Source organism: Cydia splendana, chromosome 24, assembly GCF_910591565.1.
Source record: "Cydia splendana chromosome 24, ilCydSple1.2, whole genome shotgun sequence".
NCBI lineage: Eukaryota > Metazoa > Arthropoda > Insecta > Lepidoptera > Tortricidae > Cydia > Cydia splendana.
In genome coordinates this window covers 952,197-979,636 of record NC_085983.1, presented here as the reverse complement: position 1 = coordinate 979,636, position 27,440 = coordinate 952,197, and the positions used below count along the sequence as shown (strand labels likewise).

The 27,440-nt window shown below is 41.8% G+C and overlaps 4 protein-coding genes and 1 long non-coding RNA gene across 6 annotated transcripts; 4 read left to right on the top strand and 1 right to left on the bottom strand.

The window, feature by feature from the left end:
• Positions 1–476: 476 nt before the first annotated feature.
• On the top strand, positions 477–2,535 carry LOC134802206 (uncharacterized). Its single transcript, XR_010145808.1, has 3 exons — positions 477–607; positions 1,198–1,269; positions 2,465–2,535. It is a non-coding gene; the product is annotated as an uncharacterized LOC134802206 (long non-coding RNA).
• Positions 2,536–4,030: 1,495 nt separating this feature from the next.
• On the top strand, positions 4,031–9,837 carry LOC134802074 (O-acyltransferase like protein-like). The gene is made up of 4 exons (XM_063774667.1): positions 4,031–4,140; positions 6,315–6,504; positions 6,700–6,839; positions 9,709–9,837. The coding sequence occupies exons 1-4, from the start codon at positions 4,084–4,086 to the stop codon at positions 9,835–9,837; spliced, it is 516 nt and encodes a 171-aa protein (XP_063630737.1). The 5' UTR covers positions 4,031–4,083.
• A 390-nt stretch (positions 9,838–10,227) lies between these two features.
• LOC134802361 (zinc finger protein 431-like) lies at positions 10,228–16,165 on the bottom strand. Of its 2 annotated transcripts, XM_063774986.1 has the most exons (3): positions 15,561–16,165; positions 14,701–14,904; positions 10,228–11,581 (listed from the first exon to the last, which is right to left on the bottom strand). In XM_063774986.1, exons 1-3 carry the CDS (start codon positions 15,880–15,882, stop codon positions 10,371–10,373), a joined length of 1,737 nt encoding a protein of 578 aa, XP_063631056.1. In that variant the 5' UTR covers positions 15,883–16,165; the 3' UTR covers positions 10,228–10,370. The 2 variants fall into 2 exon arrangements, with proteins under 2 accessions (XP_063631056.1, XP_063631058.1); XM_063774988.1 differs by lacking the exon at positions 14,701–14,904.
• Positions 16,166–16,426: 261 nt separating this feature from the next.
• LOC134802389 (zinc finger and BTB domain-containing protein 24-like) lies at positions 16,427–21,517 on the top strand. The gene is made up of 6 exons (XM_063775028.1): positions 16,427–16,622; positions 17,269–17,397; positions 17,904–18,596; positions 19,716–19,843; positions 20,848–20,922; positions 21,242–21,517. Exons 1-6 carry the CDS (start codon positions 16,497–16,499, stop codon positions 21,408–21,410), a joined length of 1,320 nt encoding a protein of 439 aa, XP_063631098.1. The 5' UTR covers positions 16,427–16,496; the 3' UTR covers positions 21,411–21,517.
• LOC134802073 (zinc finger protein 62 homolog) lies at positions 21,437–27,221 on the top strand. Its single transcript, XM_063774666.1, has 10 exons — positions 21,437–21,508; positions 21,544–21,657; positions 21,693–21,806; positions 21,842–21,955; positions 21,991–22,104; positions 22,140–22,253; positions 22,289–22,417; positions 23,687–23,869; positions 25,494–25,616; positions 27,072–27,221. Exons 1-10 carry the CDS (start codon positions 21,437–21,439, stop codon positions 27,219–27,221), a joined length of 1,227 nt encoding a protein of 408 aa, XP_063630736.1.
• Positions 27,222–27,440: the final 219 nt, after the last annotated feature.

The following is a 27,440-nucleotide window of genomic DNA, read 5'->3' as shown; positions in this document are numbered from 1 at the left end:
ACCCAACGAGCCAACGGACGCCAGGCGCTTCTTTCATAACTTACAAATAGACTTCCAATTACTATGTTAGTAGTAGTACCTAAACTAAGATGCTGGGAGTTCCACTGGACTAACTAATGCACTATATATCCTAACTCCCTGCCACTACGGCCAGGAGACTGGCGGCTGTCGCGCACCCTGCGGAGCGTCGTGGCGCAGCGCTTGCATCAACTGACGTCAAACGACCAAAGACGTCAACTGACGCGCGCTGCTGCAGCGCATTATCAAGCAAAATCGGAGGATGTAAAAGCGCTTTAAAGAAAATCCCACACTGGCGTCTCCGCGAGCGTCGGCGTCTAGTCAACTTTATAGCTGCTGCTCGAGGGGACGTTACGTTGACGCAACTGCGCAGCGACGCCATTTACTTACTGACACTCAAAAGACGGTTAAGTGGGGTATCTCTTTAATGCTAACGCTGTGCCCCATTTCAGTGTCGCTGAGTAATCTGCCCCGGTTCTACCTGAACCGCTACGTGCGGTTGTTTCCGCTGCTAGCGGCGGCCGTGGTGATGCGCGCCGCCGAGCCGCGCCTCACCGACGGGCCCAGGGCGGTGGACTACGCTCAAGGGGTCTGTAACGACATCAATCAAGGGTCATTTATTTATTTAAGCTTTATTGCACAAAACATAAAAATAATGTACAAATGGCGGACTTAATGCCTAATGGCATTATCTACCAGTCTACCATCGGGCCAAACAGAGACATATAAAAATAGTGCAAGGAGAACTGAGGATTTTATTATAAAATCTGGAGTATATTTTTGATATTTTACCTAGTAAAAGCACCAATGATCGACGCTGCACCAATGTTCGACATGGCACTTATGTCAAAGCAAAGTAATAATATAGTTTAAGTTTGAACAACGATTTTTTTTCTTTATTCAAAATTAATTCCTGTCACTTTGACCTAAAGTACTTATGTCGAACACTGGCTAAAAGTGTCGATCATTGGTGGTTTTCCCTTACCTACATAATATATCTAGGTTTATGTAGGTAAAATTTATACCGCTTTGCGCGTTAAAGCTTTAATGTCCTATTTATCTTTTATATATATTTCGACGTGTTTAAAGAAAGATACTGCAAATTCATATTCGGCCTATAATATTGTCCTATTTATTTATAAATTTATGTATATGTATTTAAAGGAATGTTGTCTGCAGGTCGTTCGTTGCCGCGAGTACTGGTGGAGCGCTCTGCTGCACGTGCAGAACATTGTCAACCCGACAGAAATGGTAGCTTTCATTATTATACCAATATCGCACCCATTTGGTTAAATAGCCCAGCATAAGAATCATATATTATTAATAAAAACAGATCGCAGGCCGTTTATGGTCGATGGTCGAATCGTCAGCATCGATGCCTAGGCCAATAGTTAATGGAACTATAACTTTTAACAACTTGGCCGTTTGAAAATGCGACTGACCAACTCCGGCGAATGATTCAAATTTAAAACCTAACCTCCGATACTATTCAAAATTTAATCACTATTTTCAATATTTTCGTGGAAATTAAGTGTATAATAATCAGTGATCGGCGTTTTGGTTGCAACTCGGTGTGAAAGAATTTGAAATAGATAAGAGGCGGACTGTCAAAGTAAATTATAAATACACTGCCATCTTTCGACAGAAGATTATTTGTTAAATATTGAAATTAACGCCATCTACTCGACAGTAGGCCAAAGGTATGGTGCAATATGTCCGAGCGATGGCGCCATAACCTTTGGCCTACTGTCGCGTAGATGGCGTTAATTTCAATATTTAACAAATTAATACAATATCAGTAAAAGAATAAGGATCAAAGTCAAATGGCGGTCAAGTTTTAATCTTCTGTCGAAAGATGGCAGTAAATTTACTGTGGCTACATAATTTACCATGACAGTAATTCTCTACACACCCTATTCTCTTTGGACCTTAATAACTGTTTATTTAATGTTGTATATATTACTCACCACTTCAATAGCATTTTTTCGAGCAGTTTAAAAGATATAATAATTTATTTATTTATTTAGATAACTAGGATCCATAATGGGTTAGGTACATAGTGACTTAAAATCTATTGTTAATATTTAAAAAACTAAATAAATAAAATTAAAATGTAAATGCACAATACATAAAATCAATTAAATTAAAATTCACAATAAATAAAATCAATTAAATTAAAATTCACAAAAATAAAATCAAATATTAAAATAAAATTTACACAGTTAACTATTATCCATGATCATTAACTTATTAATGTGTACGAGCATGGGAGAATCAGGCTTCTCTACAAACACCCTTAGGATGCCGTTGGAGCTGCTCCGCATCCTACTGATATCTGAGATATCGCTGGATCAAGGGCGTGTCCATTATTAGTGTTTCAATTTGGTATATCGCGGTGTCGCATCCAATACGGCGATCACTGTAATGTAATGAGTGTTGTCGGCAGTGCTTGGGTCACAGCTGGTACCTGTCGGTGGATATGCAGCTGCACGTGGTGTCGGCGCTGCTGCTGTGCGGGGCGGGCGCGGCGCGGGCCGACAGGCGGGCGCGCGGGCGCACGTGGCTCGCTCTCGGCGCCGCCGCGCTGGCCGCCGCGGCTGTTACGCTCGCCTTCTGTTTCTATTTCAACTTTCCAGACATAACAAAGGATTCACCGCGCAACTGGGTGTAATCAAGACTTATTTCACGAACTCTTAGCCTAATAGTCTGTAATATTAGCAAGTATATAGTGACCCTATGAAGCAGTAGGTCCCGGATTCGAATCCCGATAAGGCTGCGTTTCCACCAGAGATGTGCGAGGATGAGTAGCGTAAATATAAATGTTTGTTAAGAACCAATAGAATATTGTCCACTAGGGCTGCGCTGAGCGACGATAGGGAAATGAAGCAGAGGTCGTAACCGGTATTTACAATATTTGGATTGGAATATCTTTCTTAAACACTTTAAATTTTTGCATTTTTATTTTAAAGTGGGTGTTTATTAGGCTATTAGCCTCAATCTATTAAATTAATGATTTAAAGAACAAAAAAACGTCACGGTTTACGTACGATTAACCGAAATCATTAACCGCGGATAATTTTATGGAGGATAAATACCGGTATCCGACCCCTGAAATGAAGTGATTATATTAGTTCTTCACAAACACATACGTGGGCTATACTGAAAGTTTCTGGATCCTCATATATGAGACAACTTATTTCTCTAAGTGGCCAGTTCCAGGAATTTTCAGTATGCCCTAAGTACCTACCCCGAAGTTAACGAACATGAGGACTACGTTTGTACGGAGAAGCGATCGTCCCCTTTCCTCTTAAGTAGAGTTAGACCAAGAAAAGTCTGCAGTGATTTTGATAGCCCACGCAGTGTAAGTGTTATTTATAATTTAATAGAAGTTTGACGTTTAAACTAACACTTGCACTGCGTGGGCTATCAAAATCGCTGCAGACTTTTCTTTGTCTAACTCTATCTTGCTTTTCCCCTGGGTCATTCTACAAAAATCTCATTCCCCTGGACACCTATTCGCAAATTCCCAGGAAATTCCGCTTTATTTAGCATCTCATTTTTGGTGACTGTGTACTCGTGCCAAGTTCCATCTAATCAAAACAGCTAAGCGGAATCACTTGGGATTTGCGAATAGGTATAGCCACAGAATAAGTAGTACCTACTACCGTACAGAAAGGACACTTCCTACAAAACCGAAGTTTGACAGCGATTCACAGACGAATCATATCAGCCCTTTGTCGTCCATTGCTGAGCATAGGCCTCTCTCTTCATGATATACCTTCCTAACTTATGGCACTATCCCTTTCGACTATTTCGGGTTGTCAAAATTCAAGTAATTATCTGTGTTCGTGCACGCAAAGGACCGTCAAGTTGTGTCAACCCTAATAATTGCTCGGAGCAATGCTGAGCCGAACGGAGCCGAGTTTGCCCGAAGTCTCCCCACTGGCATAGCCAGGGGAATGAGAGTAGAATGACACCCCTGTTATTTACAGCTCGTCTGCTGCCTTCTACTGGACGTGGTATTACTATAACACTATAGTGCGCTCCCCTCCCTTCTTTATCGGAATGCTGTTCGGGTTCGGTCTGTACGTCCTCAAGAACGAAAAACTTCATTTACCGAAGGTAATCCATGTAATAGTACATTGTGCAACATGGGGCGTAAGTTAAATATTTTAAACGAGAGTAAGTTAAATCGCGACGACTTGCCGGAGCGATTTATAGGCTCGAGTTTGCAATATTATTACGCCCCGAGTCACACACAATGTTTTTCATCACACTTGCGACACAAAAATTAAGTATAAAAACAAAAACTGTTAATTATATGGCAGTAGAAACTTAACTCCCTAGGGAAAACGCTTTTTCTATAACTTCCGCTAAACCTGCGTGCAATTTCACATTTACTGAGCAAGTGTGATGAAAACATATTTTCATCACACTTGCTCGTAAAAGGTGTTGTACACGTAGGCGATGCGGTCCGTAAATCCTAAAGGACTGTCCAGACGGGGACCATTTTTCGCCAATCTGATTAAATTGTCCGATCAATACAGGACCGTGCGGACGCAAACGCCAATTTGGCTCGCCGAATTCGACCGCCGATTATGACCGATATTACCGATAAAATGGGGTGCGGACTCAAGAATACCAATTTGTGACCATTTGTAGTCGGGGGCATTTTTTTAAGGCTTATTATTAACCGGGCAACTAAAATATTAAACAGGAACTTTCACTGGGCATAAAATAATATAATTTGGCTGTGCATTAATATTTTAGCACCAATAAATTTATATTAGCCTCAAATTTAAGCATCATATTATTAAAAAACTGGCAGCAAAATCAAGCCACCCAAAAAATATATAGGGAACTTGAATTGATAGGTTGGCGTCTAAAATAATAAAGTTGGCAACTAATATTGTAAAGCGATCATAAAATTTGGTTTTTTGTACATATACAGAATACCTAAGATACATAAGCTTTAAATACTCCATTTTTAAATAATTTAAATCCTAATCCTAATCCACAAAACACCACAAATTGTTTTACCAATAATATCCTACTATACTTATAGTCAAAGTTCCTAATCATGAAACACCTAATGGCCATTATACCATTAGGTCTTAAAATTTTTAATTACTAATTTCAATAGTTACCACTGTGTTCTGCCAGAGTCAAAAGATAGGTGCGACGACGAGCGAAGCGAGGAGGAGCGTGTTAGGTTGACCGGCGTGTAGTGACCAAACAAAATATTTTTTATATTAAGAACTTCATTTTTATATTAACAATAGCCGTTTAATTTTAAAATGTTCTTCATAAATAGTCTCCAATATAATAATTCAGTTGCCAAATAAATATTTGGTACCTGCCTAAAAATAAACAAAAGCTGTAACGGCATTAAAATACAACTCATATTGATATATTTTAAGGCTCCGTTTTTGTTGCCAAACTATTAATTTTAGTACTTACCCATTTATATTATTTTAAACTACCCAAATTCGATTAATTAGTTGACCGGTTAAATACGTGCCTTTTTTAATTTAGAGCGTTCAAATATCACCATAACTTTAAAATTGATGAAAGTGGCCAAATTGGCGTTTTAATCCGCACGGCCTGATTTGATCGGACAATTTAATCAGATTGGCGAAAAACTGCCCCCGTCTGGACAGGCCTTAAATTTCGACCTAGGGTTGTACCTAATAATGTAATGTACGCCCGATATTAGGCAGAAATTTGACAGAAGGACATAAGATAATTTTTATTGGTTAGATCGGATTAAGAATAATGCTACCCATTTGGTTTAGTAATTTTACTCTTTCCACGTAAACAAAGTCGCGGACAAAAGCTAGTTATAATGAAGTTAATTATATTTCATACTTTGCCAAATCGTCCTTGTATTTTTTTGAAGTGAAAACTTCTTTAGCGGCGCTGTGCACTTTTTGTGATAGGGAAAAAATGTTAAACTCGCGACAGGTAAGATTCGTAAGACGTAAGACGGACACGTGTCCTGATCGAAAAACTGTTACAATGTCATTGAGTTTTTCTGTATTGATTTAAATGCCATCTAGTGAGTTTCCTTCTAACTGGTACAAATATAACTCGAGTACCTAACAGTGATGTGCTTAGGGGTTTCAAGTAATGCGACGAAATAACGCTGAGGGCGTTAACCTCAATTATACATAGTGCTGCAGACACTTTGCACTAATCATTCACTTCTGCCGGCACTCCCGGAGTGCAACCCGTTGTTTTTTTAAGCAATTGTAAGTGTAAACTGGTCAATTATAAAATAAAAACGTAATTTTCAGTGGAGCATCTGGCTCTGCCACGGCGGGGCCTTAGTGTTATCCTTGCTGGTGATGTTGGCGGAGCACCCGGGTACCCGCGCGTTCTTCGACCACCACCTGCCGGCTCTGAACCTCAAGCTGGCCCTGGCCCGCACCTGCTGGGCGCTGGCGCTCGGCTGGCTCATCTTCGCATGCACTCAGGGTTATGGAGGTATCGCCGCCACGGTATAAATAGTACTACCGTACAGAAAGGAAACTTCATACATAACCGAAGTTTGACAGCGGTTCAGGGTCGAATCATGCTGTCCCTTTCTATTATATCGCACTATCCCTTTCGGCTATTTAGGGTTGTCAAAATTCAAGCCATTATCTTATCTGTGGTCGTGAAGTTATTTGTTTCCTGTAGGTCCCGTGAACTGGTTCCTGTCGCTGCGGCTGTGGCGGTTCGTGGCGCGCGTCTCCTACGCCATGTACTTGTTCAGCAACATCTTACAAGAGGAACCGGACGCCACCGGCGGCGTCAACTACTTTGACATACGCGCACTGGTTAGTCTTCTTCCTCGCGTTATCCCGGCACTTTGCCGCGACTCATGGGAGCCTGGGGCACAGAATAAATAATAGTACTATCGTACAGAAAGGAAACTTCCTACAAAACCGAAGTTTGACAGCGGTTCAGGTCGAATCATGATATCCCTTTCTAATATATGGCACTATCCCTTTCGGCTATTTAGGGTTGTCAAAATTCAAGTGATTATCTTATCTGTGACTGTGGTCGTGCATGCAAAAGGAAGTCAAGTGGTGCCAAGTTGGCACTGCCAACCCTAATAATTGCTCGGAGCAATGCTGAGCCGAGCGGAGCCGAGTTTGGCCGAAGTCAGGAGTTTCGCACCCCTGCCTGGGGTCCGCTTAACAAATAATCTCAAGAACTGACGTAGGCACTAGTTTTTACGACAGCGACTGCCATTTGACCTTCCATCCAACCCAGAGGGTAAACTAGGCCTTATTGGGATTAATCCGGTTTCCTCACGATGTTTTCCTTCACCGAAAAGCGACTGATTAAATATTAAATGACATTTCGTACATAAGTTCCGAAAAACTCATTGGTACGAGCCGGGGTTTAAACACGCGACCTCCGGATTGAAAGTCGCACGCTCTTACCGCCAGGCCACCAGCGCTTTAAGCGCACATTGGTTAGTATAGTTCAGCCTATATACGTCCCACTGTTAGGCACAGGCGTCCTCTCATGCGCGAGAGGGCTTGGGCTATTATATAGTCCCCACGCTAGCCCAATGCGGATTGCGGACTTCACATACCACCTTTGAATTTCTTCGCAGATGTATGCAGGTTTCCTCACAATGTTTTCCTTCACCAAAAGGTTGTGGTAAATATCAAATGATATTTCGTACATAAGTTCCGAAAAACTCATAGGTACGAGCCAGGATTTGAAGCCGCGACCTCCGGAATGAAAGTCGGACGTCATATCACTCGGCCACCACCGCACTGGTTAGTATTCTACTTAAATTGACGGCAGTTATCTTGTGTTTGAAGCACGAGGTCCCGGATTCAACTCCTGGTAAGGATGTTAATTTGTGTGTTTATCACGAACGTTACGGAAAGTCATAGGGATCATCATTATTTTTTATTTAATAAATATTATAGGACAATTTTACACAGATCAATCTAGTCGTGCGACTAGACGGTAAGCTCAATAAGGCTTGTGTTGTGGCCTGTAGGTGCTAGACGACGATATATATAATATATGTCGAATACCGATGGTCCTAAAGGCGGTGGGCGCGTGGGGGTAGTACGATAATGTATTACTTCACAGCTAAACCAGTATGCTACCATTGCTACCAGTGCATGAAATAAACATTAGGACTCGTTAACCATACTAGTGCCTACTATACTTCAGTACTAAATGTTTAAAAGAACTAATTGCTATTTTTAACTCAAGGGAGCGATATGAAAGTAAAAAGAAACCGTTTAAATCTTTATTCAAGTCAAACTAGGCCGGCTCCAACCCTACATATCTGACCTGAGAAGATTTAGCCCTATATGGGACCGGCAACAAACTCAGAGGGACAAATCTTTTCAAAACAAGTTAAAACAACACATAACACATCATTTCTTTATTTCACAAAAGTAAGCTTCTAATGAAACATAAGAAATCAAAATAACACTTGAAATAAAACACTTAGCTAAATGGTTAAAGAACGCGGGATTCTATAAGCTATCAGAATAATCCTTCAGGTATAAACCTTCAGGAACGTAGCGAGTTAGGCACGAGGTTGGCCAACGAGTACGTCCGATCTCTAGCGCGGACCGATCAAGAAGAACTACTAGCGGCGGAGCCTCTCCGCTCCCGCCTCAGTCAAGTTGGCAAACCTGTTCGACCAGTCTACCAACATACCGACAAAAACGCCAACTCGTGCCTACGCTCACTCGAGAGAAACCTCTCGACGTTCCAAAGCCTTCTACCTGTCATCTCAGTTCAACAACACGCCAATAGATGGCGTTACTCTCTACGCAACTTTATTTCAACAATGCGCCAATAGACGGAGTTACTCTCTACACATAATACGTAGCTCAACATTGCTAATCGATTTTATACAGGCGTCTAAAATAATGAACTATAACGCTGCAATACGTCTTTCTGGTGTCAGGGTCCGACATATATAATTATAAATAAATACTTATATACATATGTAGAAGTCTAACTCAGGAACAAATATTTGTGATAAACGCACAAATAAATGCGAACCCGGGACCTCCTGCTTCGTAGGCAGGGTCACTACCGACTAGGCTAAGCGGCCGTCAAAAATCATTCGACGCGTCAAGCAAAGAGTATAGTAAGTATATGGCGTCAATAAGTACCTATAGTATAACTCATAGTCTAATAAAACATGGTCTCCTCTTCCCAGAGTGACACAAGCCTACGTCACAATAACATTGCCGCTTTATATAGCGCTATCGCATATTATCATATAGCGCTGTCGCATGATGACGTAGGCTTGTGTTAGTCACGTGACCACGAAAAGACGGGAAGAGAGTACCAGGCGGAGTATATTATTATACCATGGTATAACTAAAACCCTTATTAAGCTTACCTGCTGTGAGACTTCGCAATAGAATTCAGGCCTCGTACCTTTATAATAGTAATACTTATTCTCCACGGCCGATACGGCCACGGCGACTGCTATCAACTCCATTGATGTCGCTGGTGTACCACCGCACAGAAATGAGTTCCTACAAAACCGAAGTTTGACAGCGATTCAGATTTCAGGGACGAAATCATATTGTCCCTTTCTAATGTGTCACCTTTCGGCTATTTAGGGTTGTCATAACCATCGCATGGCCATCTCGCTGGGCCATCGTGTAGAGGAGCGATAAGATTGACCGATATTTATTTATTTAGCTGTGGCGGTTCTGCGGCGACGCGGCGGTGACGGTAGCGGTGTCGGTGGCGGCCATCGTGCTGGTTGAGGCGCCGCTGCACACGCTCCTGGCCCCGCTCCTCAAGCCCCGCTCTACCCACAAGCCTTAAAAACTTTACAATTAATAAATCAAGAAATAAATTAAATAGTGCCTATTTAAATTAACTTAGCAAAGTTCCATAATGGGGTTAGCAACTGTCAAGTGTTTACATAGATGGCGCCATCATAGCTGGCCCCTTTTTAAAAGATTTGGCTTAAAGGGCTGGCATCCAGGGCATTAAAAATTTGACATAATTCTAGGAATTGACTGGGCAAGCTATGCTGGCGCCATCTGTTAAATACATCGACCCCTTGCTATCTATGTTTTTCTAATAATTATCTGGTGGTTTATTTCGTGCATGGTGTAAAATAATTTATTTATAATACAGGAAACATCCCTGTTGTAAGACCACAAAGTATTCTTTAAACATTATGACGTATAAAAGTAAACATTTAGATTTTACGTAAATCATTTATTATACAATACGAATGTATATTTGAAAATCATACGATAACAACATAAGATAAGCATAGAACCTATGATTATGGCATTTTACCTTTGTTTTGCCGTTCTAGATCTGGTAAATAACAATTTATTGTAACGTCACTCTTGTATCTCCTTAGCGTGCTTGCTTTTATGGATTAGTAAAGATGTTTTGTACTGAAAAACAAAACTGCATTGGTCGCATTTATAAGATTTTTCACTAGCGTGTGTATTTACATGATCTTTCAAAAAACATTTTAGATTGCAAGTATAACCACAGTGTTCACACCTGTAAGGTTTCTCATTAGTATGTTTGCTAACATGAACTCGCGAATTATCATTGTATAAAGCAGCATTCGTGTGTGTGTTTTTATGAATTAGTAAACCTCTTTTGTACGAAGAAGCATAAGTACATTTTTCACACTTGTAAGGTTTTTCACCAGTGTGTGTCCTTATATGAGCTATTAAATGATTTTTTCGATTGGTAGCATAACTGCACTGGTCACATTTATAACGTTTTGTATTAGTGTGTATCATTTTATGCATATTTAAATTACTTTTTTTGACAGTAGCATAACTACAATGATCACATTTGTGGCGTTTCTCACCAGTGTGTGTCCTTATATGAGTTTTTAAATGATTTGTTTGGTTGGTAGCATAACTACAGTGATCACATTTATAACGTTTTATATCCGAGTGTGCTTTTTTATGAATATTTAAATAACTATTTTTGACAGTAGCATAACTACATTGATCACATTTGTAGGGCTTTTCACCTGTGTGTAACCTAACATGAGCACTCAAATCAGACTTGTGGTTAGTTGAATAACTACAGTGACCACATTTATAACGTTTTGTATTAGCAAAATCATAGTTTGTACTATGGTGTACCATTTTATGTTTTTCTAAAAAAGTTTTGCTCGTACTAGCATAAGTACACTGGTCACATTTGTAAGGGATTTCACCAGTGTGTTGAATTACATGAAGTTTAAAAAGATGTAATCGATTGCTAGCATAATTACACTGGTTACACTGGTAAAGTTTCTCATTAGAATGAGTCTCTAAATGAAGCCGCAAATCACTTTCGCGGGCACTGGCATGACTACATTGTTCACATGTGTAAGGCTTTTCACCAGTATGTATCCTTACATGAACTTGCATAAGGCTCTTGTAGCTGCAAGAAAAGCTACATTGGTAACAATTGTATGCCTTTTCACTAGTATGTTTCATCAAATGACTAATTAAGCTTAGTTTTCTAGCTGTTACATATTTACAGTGGGCACATCGATAAGTTTCGAGTCTACTTGTTGGGGTCTTCTCTGGAGTGGGTCCTGGAACAAGAATAGTTTATTTTACTAAATTACAAATTAAACATCAGTTGACAAACAAGAAGACTGACAAGACTTACAAGCATACTGACAGACAAACAAAAGACAAAGATCTTTTTCGGGTCTCTATTGTTTCCCAAATAAGTCATAATGTATTTTTTGTCTGAATTTTCGTTAGTCATAATTGGTTTTTCTCAGAAACGCGTAACTTTTCAGGATTGCCATAAAACAAACCTAACCTAATCTGACGCATCTATAGAATAACCTTACGAAAATCCTGAAAAGTTAACGGTTTCTGTTTCATGACAAACGATAATATGACAAACAATACATTATGACTTAAAACTTTATGAACAAAGGGACCCCATCTTTTTCACATTCGGAAAAGGCCGTTTTCTTCCCTGCTAGGAGGGGTCAAAGTAGTACTTTCTGTTCTAGAACACAATTTTTTTTTTGTATACAATTTTTTTAAGCTTAAATAATGTTTTGCAATATGATAATTTCCTTACAGGTGACGTGAAAAGCAGTATAATTATATCACATGGTAGCTTAATTATTTCCAGCTTGGGCGTTAGCGGGCGTTTTCTAAAATTAATATTGAAAACCTGATTCTTTCAAATCTGGACGTTCGTGGGCTCATCTACTCAGAATCGATAGCATTCTCCACCATTATAAAAAGATTAGAATAAATTTAAAAGTAGAAAAAATACTGTCTTGGGTGAGACTTGAACTCACGGCCTCTGGATTGATACTCCAGCGCTCTGCCATCTGAGCAACCAAGACTTCATCCATAGCCAGCAAATCTTTCCACCATATTATAGGTCAAGGGGACCATAGCGACATCTACCGCAAGAGTGTTACTGTTACACTTCTTAAACGGCTACCGGAGTTCCAAGTCATATTGGAAATTCACCAGTTACGATGTGCTACCCATACTAATTTTAATTTATAACAAGCAGAAACGTCTGCGAACGATGCTATTAAGCTTAGAATAAATTTAAAAGTGGAAAAAATACTGTCTTGGGTGAGACTTGAACTCACGGCCTCTGGATTGATACTCCAGCGCTCTGCCATCTGAGCTATTTGCTGGCTATGAATGAGGTCTTGGTTGCTCAGATGGCAGGGCGCTGGAGTATCAATCCAGAGGCCGTGAGTTCAAGTCTCACCCAAGACAGTATTTTTTCCACTTTTAAATTTATTCTAAGCTTAATAGCATCGTTCGCAGACGTTTCTGCTTGTTATAAATTAAAATTATAAAAAGATGTCCCAAAATGTCCATTCCAGTACGTCACGTTTAAATATGAAAAATGTTTTCACTTGTATGCGCGTGACGTAGTGGAACGTACAATTTTCATACAAATTTTTGGGATACTTTATTTTATCGGGTGTCATTCTGAATCCCTAACAACGTTTGTCCTAAAGTCACTTGCCCTAACTGGTTTGTCCTAATGGGCACATACCCTAACGATAAATTGTCATAACGATTATTTTCCATAATGTAAGGTTCTGAAAAATGGTTAGGTTTTAGAACATGCTGCCACAAAAGTAGGTTAGGTTAGGGTTAGAACTGCGACCCTCGCAAAAAAGAAAATATGCTTAATAACATTAAGATAAGTAATCAATAATAGGGAAACCAAAATTAGGGTTTTTAGTGTTAGGACAACTGATCATTATGACAAACAATATTAGGGAATGCAAAGATAGGAGAAAAGACTTTAGGGATTCAGATATAGATCCATTTTATCATCAGCATTGAATTTAGTGATTCTGAGTTGAAAGAACCCAAAAACACCAGAATCTGTAAGAATCAGGTTTTCGATATTTATTTTAGAAAACGCGACACTTGAATGCCTCACTACGCCATGGATTCTATTATATCCATCGCTTCATTCAGGATTCAAGGTACGCCCTGGCCGTAAATATGTCATTTTGCTCCCTTGTGACACAATCTACTATTTCTTAACACACCAGTAAATTCTGTTACGGGGATTCAAAACCTTGGGACCTTCAGCTTCGTAGGTTGGGTAACTACCGACTAGGTTATTCTTTGTCGGTTCCTCAAGGCTGAGGGTCGTGACCATCAGGAGTGCAGTTCTTCACCACCGCTCTCCAAACCCCCCTGTCTTGGGCCAGCTGTATTGCCCCCTCGAGGCTAGGACGGCGTTAAATATAATATTTATGTGAAACGTGAAAATCTTTGACTCGTTCCCTGATTCGACGAAGCCCCGCTACGCGGGGCTCCTATTTCTGGGCAGTTTGCCCTTCGGGCATCTGAAGCAACCTAACGAACCTATCCTACCTATATATTGGTTTAATGTGACTATCGTCAAAACATTACACAGGAGCATTACGATCTGCCGCCGACATATCTATTGTCAAGAAGAGCAGTACTGATAAATCCGCTAGTCGCTAGATGTCGACTACGTAAATAATAAGCGTTTTGGTAAGAAAACTGTTCAATGGAGTGAAAATCCTATGCTTTCTTATTTATCAATTGTCAAGTAAAGTAGGAGTTTCGTACACCCACGCCGGTTGCTATCTCTATTGCTGTGAGTGCCGAGGACCATTATACCACCCATATTTAAGATATTATTTGTTTATAATAGTGGATTAATCATTTTCTAACCCTTTTTAATGGGATCTCTTCTTCTTCCTCGTGTTATCCCGGCATTTCGCCACGGCTCATGAGAGCCTGGGGTCCGCTTGACAACTAATCCCATGATTTGACGTAGGCACTAGTTTTTACGAAAGCGACTGCCATCTAACCTTCCAACCCAGAGGGTAAACTAGGCCTTTTTGGGACTAGTCCGGTTTCCTCAGGATGTTTTCCTTCACCGAAAATGTTTAATGGGATCAAATAAATAAATAAATAATATAAATTATTACTTTCCTTAATAAATAAATTATTCCTTTTTGTTTGTTGTTATATCACATGAATTTAATGTTAATGCTAGTTGAAATTGTTAAAAAATGTAACATTAATTATATTTCTAGATTCAGTATACAAAATTACCTTGACAAATGTACTGCATTCAAGTAATCACAGTTTTTTCCACCAAAATGCTCATAGCGTGAACACAACCAATTTAGAAAATGAGCACACGTCTGCTCAGGCCACTCACCTTTTCCTTTGACATTCCCAACTGTGTTCCTGAGTTCACTCTCTTCACCAGCTCCATGATCTTCTCTCGGGCTGTCCCGGTCTGTGCTCCGAGTGAGCAGCGTGTCCACAGCAAGACGCTCCAGCCTTACACAGCAGTCCCTCAGTAACGGTCTCCCGGGGACAATCTCACGTGACTGCATCACTCCTATCGCCAGATTGGCAACTGAAACCAAACTCAGAATCAAACTGAATGCAATTTATTTAAGCAATAAAATGCCTAGGGATACTTTGCACATGACCATCCTGATAGCAGTATAAGCTGGGTCCACACAGAGCGAGCATACGCGCGAGGCAATTTCCTCGAGCATAAAAGGGTCAGTGTAGACGTGCCTCGTGTGCACCGCCTCGGCCGTATGCTCTCTCTGTGTGGACCTGGCTACTGAGTTTACGATCGTAAATTATTTTAGAACTTTGGTAAAGGGCATCCTGGAGGGCAAGATCGAGGGGAAAAGACGCAGAGGAAGGCCCAGGCTCACATATCTCATCCAAATAAAAGAAAGAGTTTCTGTTGTGTCGTACGAGGGAGTTAAAAGGCTAGCCCAGCAAAAAGAAGAGTGGCGATTACTCCACCGACAAGAGTATAGCTCTTAAATACTGATGATGATGATGATGATAAATGCAAAAATGTTTTTCAAATGATGTTACGTCAAACAATAACCCATTTATTCATAAAACTTTACAGCCTGATTTAGTTAAATTGTATCCTTTCTTACAAATACATAAGTCAAAATGACAGATAAGGACAAACGATTATTAGCTAATTGAGGTTCTCAGTGCGTTTATGAATACGGAGATAAATGTTTAGAATCTACAACTGACCTGTTGGTGCGTGGCGCACGCGCCGCTCCACTAGCACGGGGCCGAGCACGAGCTCATCTTTCACGGCGTGGTCGGTGTACAGCCCCGCCGCCGTCGCCGCCGCGCTCACGCCGAGCGACTCATCTTTTACACACACATCAGAGCACGAAGGCTCGTCTTTTATACTCTCGCACCTGGGCTCGTCTTTAACACACACGTCATCCAGCAAAGGTTCATCTTTCACAAACGATTCCTCGATCGAGGGCTTGTGTATACACACATCCACACAGGGCTCAGCCTTCACGGAAACATTATCTGCGCCCTGTAAAGCTGAAGACTCCATCGTCAACTAAAACACTTCGTTTCGATATATTCTTTTGAGTAACGTAAACAGAGGTTGAATCTTATTTATTTAGAAACCAAATCAACCAAATGTTATACGCTTAGAGGTTACGCGACACACTATTTCTTGGTGAAATTCCCCAAAAGACAATAAAATCGTATTTTGTAACTGTCAGTTTTGTTTGACATGTCACTGTTTTTCTTTTCTTCTGTAAAAGCTCAAATAGACGGCTATGAGACGGCCTCACCAAGTGTACGCCCGTCTGTAAACGCTTTAAACGTCAAAAGCGTGTCAATCAAAAGTGTTGCAAGTTGAAATCGTTCATATACCTTAATAACTTATTATTATCGTATTATAGGATTTAATTTACTCGATTGCTTTCCAAAAAGCAATAAGATAACATAAATGAAATAGTTGACTCAAGATTGAAGAGTATAAGTAATGTATAAAAAACTTGATTTCAGTGGTTTCACCTGTAAAAATGTTAAATTATGTTTTATTCCCAATTTATTCTCCAGACTGATATCTGAACGTACGCGAACAGATGATCGATCGATAAGTAAATAAATATTCGTATTTGTGAAATTGTTCTGTTTTAATTATATTTCAACGCGATGAGTGTGAAGAAGGAAGGACAAGAGCTGTTGGTGTGCTGCATATGCCTAGCCACCGACACCACACTGTATAAAATACAAGAGTCGAAGTTATTCAATGTTTTTGTTGATCTTATGGGCACTGAGGTTAGTACGATTATAACTACAAATTACTAGGGTAGTTTGAACACAAAACTTTAAGTGTCAATAGCAGGTCTGTGAGTTTTAATACATACATATAATCACGCCTGTTTCCCGGAGGGGTAGGCAGAAACCACAGATTTCCAGTTGCTATGATCCTGACATACCTCTTTCGCTTCCTTCACTTGCATAACATTCCTGATACACGCTCACCGGTTTAAGGTGCTCTTGACCTGGCCTTTCTTCAGAATTTCCCCGATCTGATCAGAGAAAGTCCACCGAAGTCTACCCCTTCCAACTCCCACTTCAACTTCTCCCTTATACACTCTCTTTGTTGAGTTTTAATAAATTGACTTACTTGAGTACCGCATGGCCACTGACTATAATCCAGTACTACAAAATTATGCTCCACAAAATCAATCACACATAATTATAAGTATCAATCTTTTTTTGTTGCATGAGGTTTTTGTATGTTTTATAAAGAAGTCTTGCCTCAGAACTTATAATAATGTTTTTTTTACTACAATCTTTTCAGCTTAGTCCTACGGTTACTGGAAGAGTGTCGCTCATGGCATTAATTTCACCTTTTGTACATTAAGTTATTGTTTTTTGCAATAAAACAAACACTAACTTAACTAAACTGCTTGTGCAGGAGTGTAGTTCAGCTGGGCGATCTGTGTGCGGTGTGTGCTGCGCACAGCTCGCGCGCGCGGCGGCGCTGCGGGCCCGCGCGCGCCGCTCACATGCCTTGCTCGCCAGCGCTCTACAGCGAACACAATATGTAAGCACAGGTTTCAGTACCTATTCAATTTTTTTCGCCATCAGATATGTTGGAGCGGCAGAGGTGATCAAAACCTTGTTCACTCTTGACAATAGCAGTGTGTTCAGATCAGATTGTGACCACCTAGGCCGCTCTGATATATCTAATGGTGACTGTACCTATCTAGCGTACGTCATCCTTAATACAATCACAGAATAAGTGATAGTACCTACTACCATACAGAAAGGACACTTCCTACAAAACCGAAGTTTGACAGCGATTCAGGGTCGAATCATGATATCCCTTTCTAACTTATGGCACTATCCCTTTTTTGAACATTTATGATTGTCAAAATTCAAGTAATTATCTTATCTGTGGTCGTGCATGCAAAGGGACGTCAAGTTGTGCCAACCCTAATAATTGCTCGGAGCAATTATGAGCCAAACGGAGCCGAGTTTGCCCGAAGTCAGGAGTGTCTCCCCACTGATACAATCAGTAAATCTCTATATTTTTCCTTTATTCTACAGATAACCTTAGACTACATTCGGACCATTGACCGTGTTGCCGAAAAACTTTGCCTAAATTTAAAGACCTGCCACGTCTACACTTCCGATTCTACCCTCCCAGAGTTCAAAGAGGAAATTAAAGAGGAAACAGACTTTACTGAAAACATATTCGTCACTGAGCCTGCTTTAGCTGAATATGAAGATTTCAGAGAAAATACACCTGAATTTGAAAATGATGAAACTGAAGAAATTACAACCCTGGAAAATATAAAGATAAACAGTAACAATGACATAAGTAATAATAAAATTGAATCTAGAATAAATAAGCGTAAACTATCAGATAATAAAAGAATACTAAAATCTACTAAAGGAAAAAGGAAACTACTAGAATCTACCAAGAGAACTGAAAAAATAGAATCTACCAAAGATTTAAAATTACCGGAATCTACTATAGAAAATCTTCCAGGAAAGTCGAAAAGAGTTATAAAAAGGCGTATGGCTGACAATGGGTACTTGCCCGATTTTAATTTTGAAGAGTTTGAAAGTAAATATAATTGTAAAATAGATATATTGTCGAAAGAGGAGCAGTTAAGAGAGATAGAGGCTCGCAAGATGGCGCCCAGTTATATGCTCGCTGCGTTCGGGTGTGAGGTGTGTGGGAAGGGCTTTGCAACACAGCAGGTGTATGACGGCCATATGAAAAAGCATGATCCGGTGAGTTTACTTCTACTTATATTACACTAGCTTCTGTGTGCGATGATGATGATTAATAAAAACTGTCCTATGTCTTTTCTCGGGCCTCAAACTATCTCTATACTGAATTTTATTTAAGTAGGTTTAGCGGTTTAAGTGTGAAGAGGTAAAGACGGACAGACAGTTCTCGACTCCCATTGAAAATCCCTAAATTCTAAAATACGCAATAAATGCACCGGATATCCTGTATATAACGTCCTCCTAGCCTTGTCGCTAATGACCCTGCTTACGAAGCAGGAGGTCCCGAGTTCGATTCCAAATAAGGGCGTGTACGGACACGGCGGGAAGAAGTTGATAACTCGAGATATTCTACCGAAGAAATTTGAACTTAAAATAAAATTACATAAGGTTCAAATTTCTTCAATTTTTTCCCGCGAGTTATCAACGTCTTCCCGCCGTGTACGGATATATTTATGTATTTATCGATATTTGTTCCAGAGCTCTGGATGTTTTCTATGTAGATACGAGTATTTAAGTATTCACTTTATACTATGTATCTTTAGGTATTTAAATAAAAGTAAACAAATAATTTGTAAATTTTCGGGTAGTTATAACATTATTGGTTAACCAACCAAATACAAAACCGCCTGGATCACTGAACGACCTGACTTTAACCTACATTATATTTTGATCATGTAATGTTTTCATCTACCCTCAACTGGCTTAAGGAGCCATTTGAGGGTAGATTTTGTTTACTTTTATATAAATACCTAAAGATACAGAGTATAGGTACCTATACCTATTTACCCTGCCTGCAAAGCCGATGGTCCCGAGTTCGAATCCCGGTAAGGGCATTTATTTGTGTGATGAACACAAATATTTGTTCCTGAGTCATGGTTGTTTTCTATGTATATAAGTATGTATTTATCTATATAAGTATGTATATCGTCGCGTAGCACCCATAGTACAAGCTTTTCTTAGTTTGGGGCTAGGTTGATCTGTGTAAGATGTCCCCCTAATATTTATTTATTTATTTTTTATTTATTTATTATATATATTGTCGTCTAGTACCCACAACACAAGCCATATTGAGCTTACTTTGTGTAATATGTCCCATATTTTTTTTTATATTGCGTACAGAGTGCGGGCGGGCACTCGTGCGGCGTGTGCGGCGTGCGGTTCGGCACGCGGTCGCGCGCGCACGTGCACGCCGACGCGCACCGCCTGCGCTTCACGTGCAACGCGTGCGGCTTTCTCACGCGCACCAGGTACAGTAGCACAGATTATATAATAGTTCTTACGAACAGATACGAATCTCGTATGGGTATGTATTGTTTCCCATAAAGTTTTAAATCATAATGTATTGTTTGTCTGCATTTTTGTTAGTCATAATTTGGTCAGAAATGCGTAACTTTTCAGGATTGCCATAAAACAAACCTAACCTAAAAACCTATCTATAGGATAACCTTACGAAAATTCTGAATTGTTAGCGGTTTCAGAATTATGACTAATGATAATCTGACAATCATTACATTATTAGTGACGACCGGTCTGGCCTAGTGGGTAGTGACCCTTCCTGTAAAGCCGATGGTCCTGGGTTCGAATCCCGGTAAAGGCATTTATTTGTGTGATGAACACAGATATTTGTTCCTGAGTCATGGGTGTTTTCTATGTATATAAGTATGTATGTCGTGGCCTAGCACTCATAGTACATAAGGGATTCGATTGAGCTTAATCTTCACATACATACGGTGTAATCGTTAAGTGTAGCCAGGCGATAATTCCGTAAATATAACAGATATCAGAAAACTTCAACTTGATATCGAAAGAGCGTTACCCAATGAGTAAAATTACATTAATAACTTTTTTTAAATAATAGCAGAAATATCCCAAACATTAACTTCAAACCCTCCCATACATTTAGTCCGACGACTCACCCCTCATAGAACGTCGGTGTCGTAAGAGATAAAACTGCTTGAGATTCATTATTTGCGATAATAAATTGTAATAGAATAATAAAACTACCGTTTATACAACATTTATTTTTTAAGGACACAACACAACACAAGGAGTACATTTTTTGTGTAAAGTAGTTGCTCGAAGTGACGCCCCTCTTGTGCGATACATTGACGGGACATACCTCTTTAACGTTTCGAAATGAAATTTTCTTAAAATTTGCGGTGTAATTAAATACTTGAAAATGATAATTGATGGATAAGTAGATAAAATAAAACAAATCATGAATCATTTGATATGTTGTATGACGTTCCAGATTTATAGCAAAGAACCATTTCCTGTCTCACTCCGGCACTACCCACCAGTGCCCACATTGCGACGCTGTGTTCACGTACGTATATATCATTGTGTATTTTACAACGAGAGTGGGGCAACTGGGCCTTATTGGAATTAATCCGGTTTACTCACGATGTTTTCCTTCACCGAAAAGTGACTGGCAAATATCAATTGATATTTAAAAACTGACGGGTTTTGAGCCCGTGACCTCCCGGATTGAAAGTGGCACGCTCTTGCCACTAGGCCACCAGCGCTTATGAATAATAAATAGCGCTTGTAAATAAATATTTACAGCGCTTGTAAGTAAAGAAAGAAAGTGACAGAGGTCTCCCTTGAGCGGCGTTTTTTGCATAATATGTCGTCTATGGTTGCAGCAAGTACACGTCGTACCTGACGCACGTGCGGCGCCGGCACCCCGCCATGAACGTGGCGTGCGACGAGTGCGGCGAGACGTTCGTCGGCCGCAACGGGCTGCGGCACCACAAGACGAGAGTACACCGGCACACGGTGCGTACACAACAAACAAGTACACGTCGTACCTGACGCACGTGCGGCGCCGGCACCCCGCCATGAACGTGGCGTGCGACGAGTGCGGCGAGACGTTCGTCGGCCGCAACGGGCTGCGGCACCACAAGACGAGAGTACACCGGCACACGGTGCGTACACAACAAACAAGTACACGTCGTACCTGACGCACGTGCGGCGCCGGCACCCCGCCATGAACGTGGCGTGCGACGAGTGCGGCGAGACGTTCGTCGGCCGCAACGGGCTGCGGCACCACAAGACGAGAGTACACCGGCACACGGTGCGTACACAACAAACAAGTACACGTCGTACCTGACGCACGTGCGGCGCCGGCACCCCGCCATGAACGTGGCGTGCGACGAGTGCGGCGAGACGTTCGTCGGCCGCAACGGGCTGCGGCACCACAAGACGAGAGTACACCGGCACACGGTGCGTACACAACAAACAAGTACACGTCGTACCTGACGCACGTGCGGCGCCGGCACCCCGCCATGAACGTGGCGTGCGACGAGTGCGGCGAGACGTTCGTCGGCCGCAACGGGCTGCGGCACCACAAGACGAGAGTACACCGGCACACGGTGCGTACACAACAAACAAGTACACGTCGTACCTGACGCACGTGCGGCGCCGGCACCCCGCCATGAACGTGGCGTGCGACGAGTGCGGCGAGACGTTCGTCGGCCGCAACGGGCTGCGGCACCACAAGACGAGAGTACACCGGCACACGGTGCGTACACAACAAACAAGTACACGTCGTACCTGACGCACGTGCGGCGCCGGCACCCCGCCATGAACGTGGCGTGCGACGAGTGCGGCGAGACGTTCGTCGGCCGCAACGGGCTGCGGCACCACAAGACGAGAGTACACCGGCACACGGTGCGTACACAACAAACAAGTACACGTCGTACCTGACGCACGTGCGGCGCCGGCACCCCGCCATGAACGTGGCGTGCGACGAGTGCGGCGAGACGTTCGTCGGCCGCAACGGGCTGCGGCACCACAAGACGAGAGTACACCGGCACACGGTGCGTACACAACAGGAAGCAAAAACCGGCCAAGTGCGAGTCGGACTCGCCCACCGAGGGTTCCGTACTTTTTAGTATTTGTTGTTATAGCGGCAACAGAAATACATCATCTGTGAAAATTTCAACTGTCTAGCTATCACATTTCGGTTCGTGAGATACAGCCTGGTGATAAACGGACGGACGGACGGACAGCGGAGTCTTAGCAATAGGGTCCCGTTTTACCCTTTGGGTACGGAACCCTAAAAAGGACGTCAACCCTGCGCGCCTACTATTTTAGGGTTCCGTACCTCAAAAGGATAAAGAGGCGTATTGGTATAGCTAAGGACGCGATGACCAGACTGAATGTCACCTGGAAGAAGAGAGGTATAACCATCACCACCAAGACCCGGCTAGTATGCGCTCTAGTATTCCCCATATTTCTGTATGGCGTGGAAACGTGGACGATACGAGCCCGAGAAAGGCAAAGGATCGATGCATTCGAGATGTGGTGCTGGAGGCGTATGTTGAGGATACCTTGGACCGCCATGCGCACCAATGTATCGATCCTTTCACAGCTACGTGTCCGGACTCGCCTATCCACAGTGTGCCAGCAGCGCATACTCTCCTACTTCGGCCACATAATGAGGAGGGGAGATGAAAGCCTTGAAAAGCTGATCATTGTTGGAAACACGGAGGGCAAACGAAGCCGAGGACGATCTCCAACAAGATCGAGCGATCAATTAAAAGGGGCTCCATCCTCAACCAACTTTTGCTCGGTTGTCAGAGACGCGATGAACAGGCACCGTTGGAGGCAGATCATAAAGACCAGGTGTGGAGCATCCACATCCACCGATGACCACGATCCTCAGTCATGAGGGAGCGACCACAGAGACCTCAAAAGGAAAAACCCGAACCCTTATAGGATCACTCGTGCGTTTATCTCCGAAAGTACTGGATCTAAAATTTTGAAAATAATACACAAAGTAGTTCTTTACCTATAGATGACAGGAAAACCTATTAGAAATGTGCAGTCAAGTGTGAGTCGGACTTAATTACTTAGTTTTTGATCCGACCCCTACGGGTTTTTTAAGACATTTACTCACGTTCCACATAAAAAAATACTTTATTAAAAAGCGGGTAATGTACGGAACCCTTGGAACGCGAGTCCGACTCGCACTTGACCGTTTTTTTTTAATTTGCCACCCTTTTTCTACTGACAACATGTACCAGAGTATAAATGACACATTTACACACACACACAAATTACTTATCTATTATTTTATTTCGCAGCAACTAAAACCTCGTGCCACCAAAGTTCCGTGCTCCGACTGCTCGCAGATGTTTATCGATCAAGCGTCATACGACACGCACTACCAACGCATCCACCTGAACATCCGCATGAAGGAGCCGCCGCGCGCACGCGCGAAAAACGCACGTGCGTTCATTTGTGAACTCTGCGGCGCTGAGTGCTCCGTAAGTATTCTTATGGGAATAAGGCTGCGTTTCGACCAGATATGTGTGAGGAGGCGTACCGAGGGATGTGTTTGTTAAGAACGTGGAGAGTTCCCCGTAAACCAGCGCGGTGTCTTACAGACACTACTTATGCTGAGCGGCATCCTATTTGGTGTACGTTTCTTTATTTAATTTGCTGTTGTATCTAATGTTTGTTTTTTACGTCAAAAAAATATATAAATTCTTTTCTATTCTATTCAACCTAACATACTTGGTAGATTTTGGTAGTTTTCTAGATTCTTTAGTAGATATTTGTAGTATTTTTCGGAGTAGTAACAAGCGAGTTCTTTATTTGCGTATGGTTTTCTTTGAGAAAGTATTACTGTTAACTAGGCAGTTAACGAAATTGTTACTGTTAGAGTCTGTGCGGGAAGAGAAGAGTCGTGGAATGCTGGAATGTATGGGGCGCAATACATTCCACGACTCTTCTCTTTCCGAAAAGACTCTAAATGTAAACCCTTTGAACGTCACCAGGCGTGGCTCACTCCGCGATTTCGTCGCTTTGCTACATGTAGCTACAAGTACATCCGTTCCACACCAATTCTGGTGGCTAGCCATAAGTCGCGCGTGGCGCTGTCGCCATCTAGCTGGCTGTGCTGATCGTAACAGACGCGTTTTATTAGAGAGTGAGTCTTCTGTACCTAGTACTATTATTTATTCTGTGACGCCACACTGAATCTTATCGGAATGCACGAAAGTACAGACCTATTGGGGCCGTAGTCACGCGCGTCAGTTGACATCTTTGACGGTCAAAAGGCTGCGTTTCGACCAGAGATGTGCGAGGATGCGTTGCGAGTGAAGTGTTTGTTAAGATTAGGAAATAAGAACGAATAGAATCACTTATTTCGCATGTTAGTATGTAAGGAAATAATTCAAGTTTTTGTACGCCATCAGGCAGGGTATAGTGCTACAAATATTTATTTACCGCCACGCACTGTAATCAGTTTGACATATACTCACAAATAAAAACACTTTGACTTTGACTTTTGACTTTGACTTTTCATTTGTTTTCCTTACTCAGCGTGCTGTGATACTATTGGTTCTTAAAAACACAACCCTCACAACGCATGGTCGAAACGCGCCTTAAGGCTCAAGCGCACACTACGACTTTATATCGTGCGAAAATTTTGTCGCAGATATGAAACGTATGTGTTTGTTTATACGTCAGTGCGCGCATATACGACATAAAAATATGTATTACAGCGCGATTCTAAAATGGTGTCCCAAAAATTAAAATCGTAGTGCGCGCTTGGCCTAATAGTGCCAATCTCACTATCCTGCCTGCACCACACAGCAAAACTGACGATTTGATCCGATTGTACGGAATACCATCGGCGCGATTCGGGAAATGAATTAGAGATTAACTAGATACGATATAGTAAAGATATGTGACGTCCCATTGGTAAAGGTCGTATGGCGGTTGGCGCTTACGCTATTATTAACGCCGCTCCAATATTATTAATAAGCGCCAGCCGCCATGAGGTACCTTTTGCCGAGGAACGTCACATATCTTTACTATTTCATATCTAGTGAATCTCTAATTCATTTCCCGAATCGAGCCGCATCTGTTTATGTTCGTCCGCAGTCTGTGTCGAGCCTGTCGGCGCACCAGCGCGTCCACGCCGGCGCGCGTCCACACCAGTGCCCCGCCGCGGGCTGCGCGCGCCGCTTCGCCACGCTACACAATATGCAGCGACACCACCGAGTGGTGCGTTTATTTTTTTTATTGACTATACTTTATTCAATTTATTTCTTAGGCTGTTTATTTATTTGTTAGGCGTTGGGATGTTTTTATTTCAATATGTATAAAAAAATAAAATACCAAAAGAACGGTGTACGAACTTACGTAGAAAAGACTTTCCTCATACGGTTTCGCATGCCCCGCCTGACCTCGAGCCCATCAACGTGCACACTAGCGCCACTGCTAAATAATCGTGATTATTTAAATTTAACGATAGATATCACAAAAAAATCGGGCAAGTGCGAGTCGGACTCGCGCACGAAGGGTTCCGTACCATATAAAAAAAAAAAAACAAAAAAAAAGCAAAAAAAAAACGGTTACCCATCCAAGTACTGACCACTCCCGACGTTGCTTAACTTTGGTCAAAAATCACGTTTGTTGTATGGGAGCCCCATTTAAATCTTTATTTTATACTGTTTTTAGTATTTGTTGTTATAGCGGCAACAGAAATACATCATCTGTGAAAATTTCAACTGTCTAGCTATCACGGTTCTTGAGATACAGCCTGGTGACAGACGGACGGACGGACGGACGGACGGACGGACGGATGGACGGACGGACGGACAGCGAAGTCTTAGTAATAGGGTCCCGTTTTACCCTTTGGGTACGGAACCCTAAAAAGGGGGCCGCTACTTACTGTATTTTGTATTTAAGTACCTTTTTGAATACATCAGACTAGTTTTTATGTTGCTGGCTTCATCGATCTATGAACTCAAAATAAAAACGGCCGTTTTAACTTTAGACGCATAGATTCGTCATCCAGCAACATAAAAACTAGTCTGATGTATTCAAAAGGTACTTAAATACAAAATACAGTAAGTAGCATCGTGAGGAAACCTGCATACATCTGCGAAGAAATTCAAAGGTGTATGTGAAGTCCCCAATCCGCATTGGGCTAGCGTGGGGACTATAGCCCAAGCCCTCTCGCGCATGAGAGGAGGCCTGTGCCCAGCAGTGGGACGTATATAGGCTGAAATGATGATGATGATGATGACAGTAAGTAGCGCCCCCCTTTTTTAAATATCTTTCGTTAAATTTAAATAATAATAATTAGCCTTTATTTAACCATCTTGTAAGTGTGTTACATTCCATTGCATCTTAAAAATCTACGATTAATTCTAAACTATGATATTTAACATTAAGTAAAAAATTGAAACTAGCAAACTTTGTTGTTATGATGGTCTTGCTTCTCAGCATAGGCCTCCCCTAAAGATTTCCACAATTCACGATCACGTGCTTTTCTAAGTGCTAAATTTAAATAATCACGATTATTTCGCAGTGGCGCTAGTGTGCACGTTGACGTTAAGGAAAAAAAATACATTTGAACGTAAAGTTTCAATCGAATCAATGAGTTAGGTACTAAAAGAGATGAGTATAATAGGCATTCGTCTACATAAAATTAAACTAGTTATTCGGTGGCAGGTGCACCTGGGGCGCCGGCCGCAGGTGGCGTGCGGCTTGTGCGGCAAGCTGCTGGCGCACGCCGCGTCGCTCAAGCTGCACGTCAACACCGTGCACCTCAAGCTGCCCGCGCCGCGCCGCCGAGACAAGGACGCGCGACTACATACATAATAAACTACTTTGTTATATAACTATTGTATTTTAATTTAGCCTGTTAGTATGTCCCACTGCTGGGCAAAGGCCTCCCCTCTTTCCCGCCACTTGTCTCTGTCTAAACCCCCCGTTCACACTCCTACCTTGTAGTCCGCCTCGTTGGGTAGGATTGTGTATGGGGTTCCGTACCCAAAGGGTAAAACGGGACCCTATTACTAAGACTCCGCTGTCCGTCCG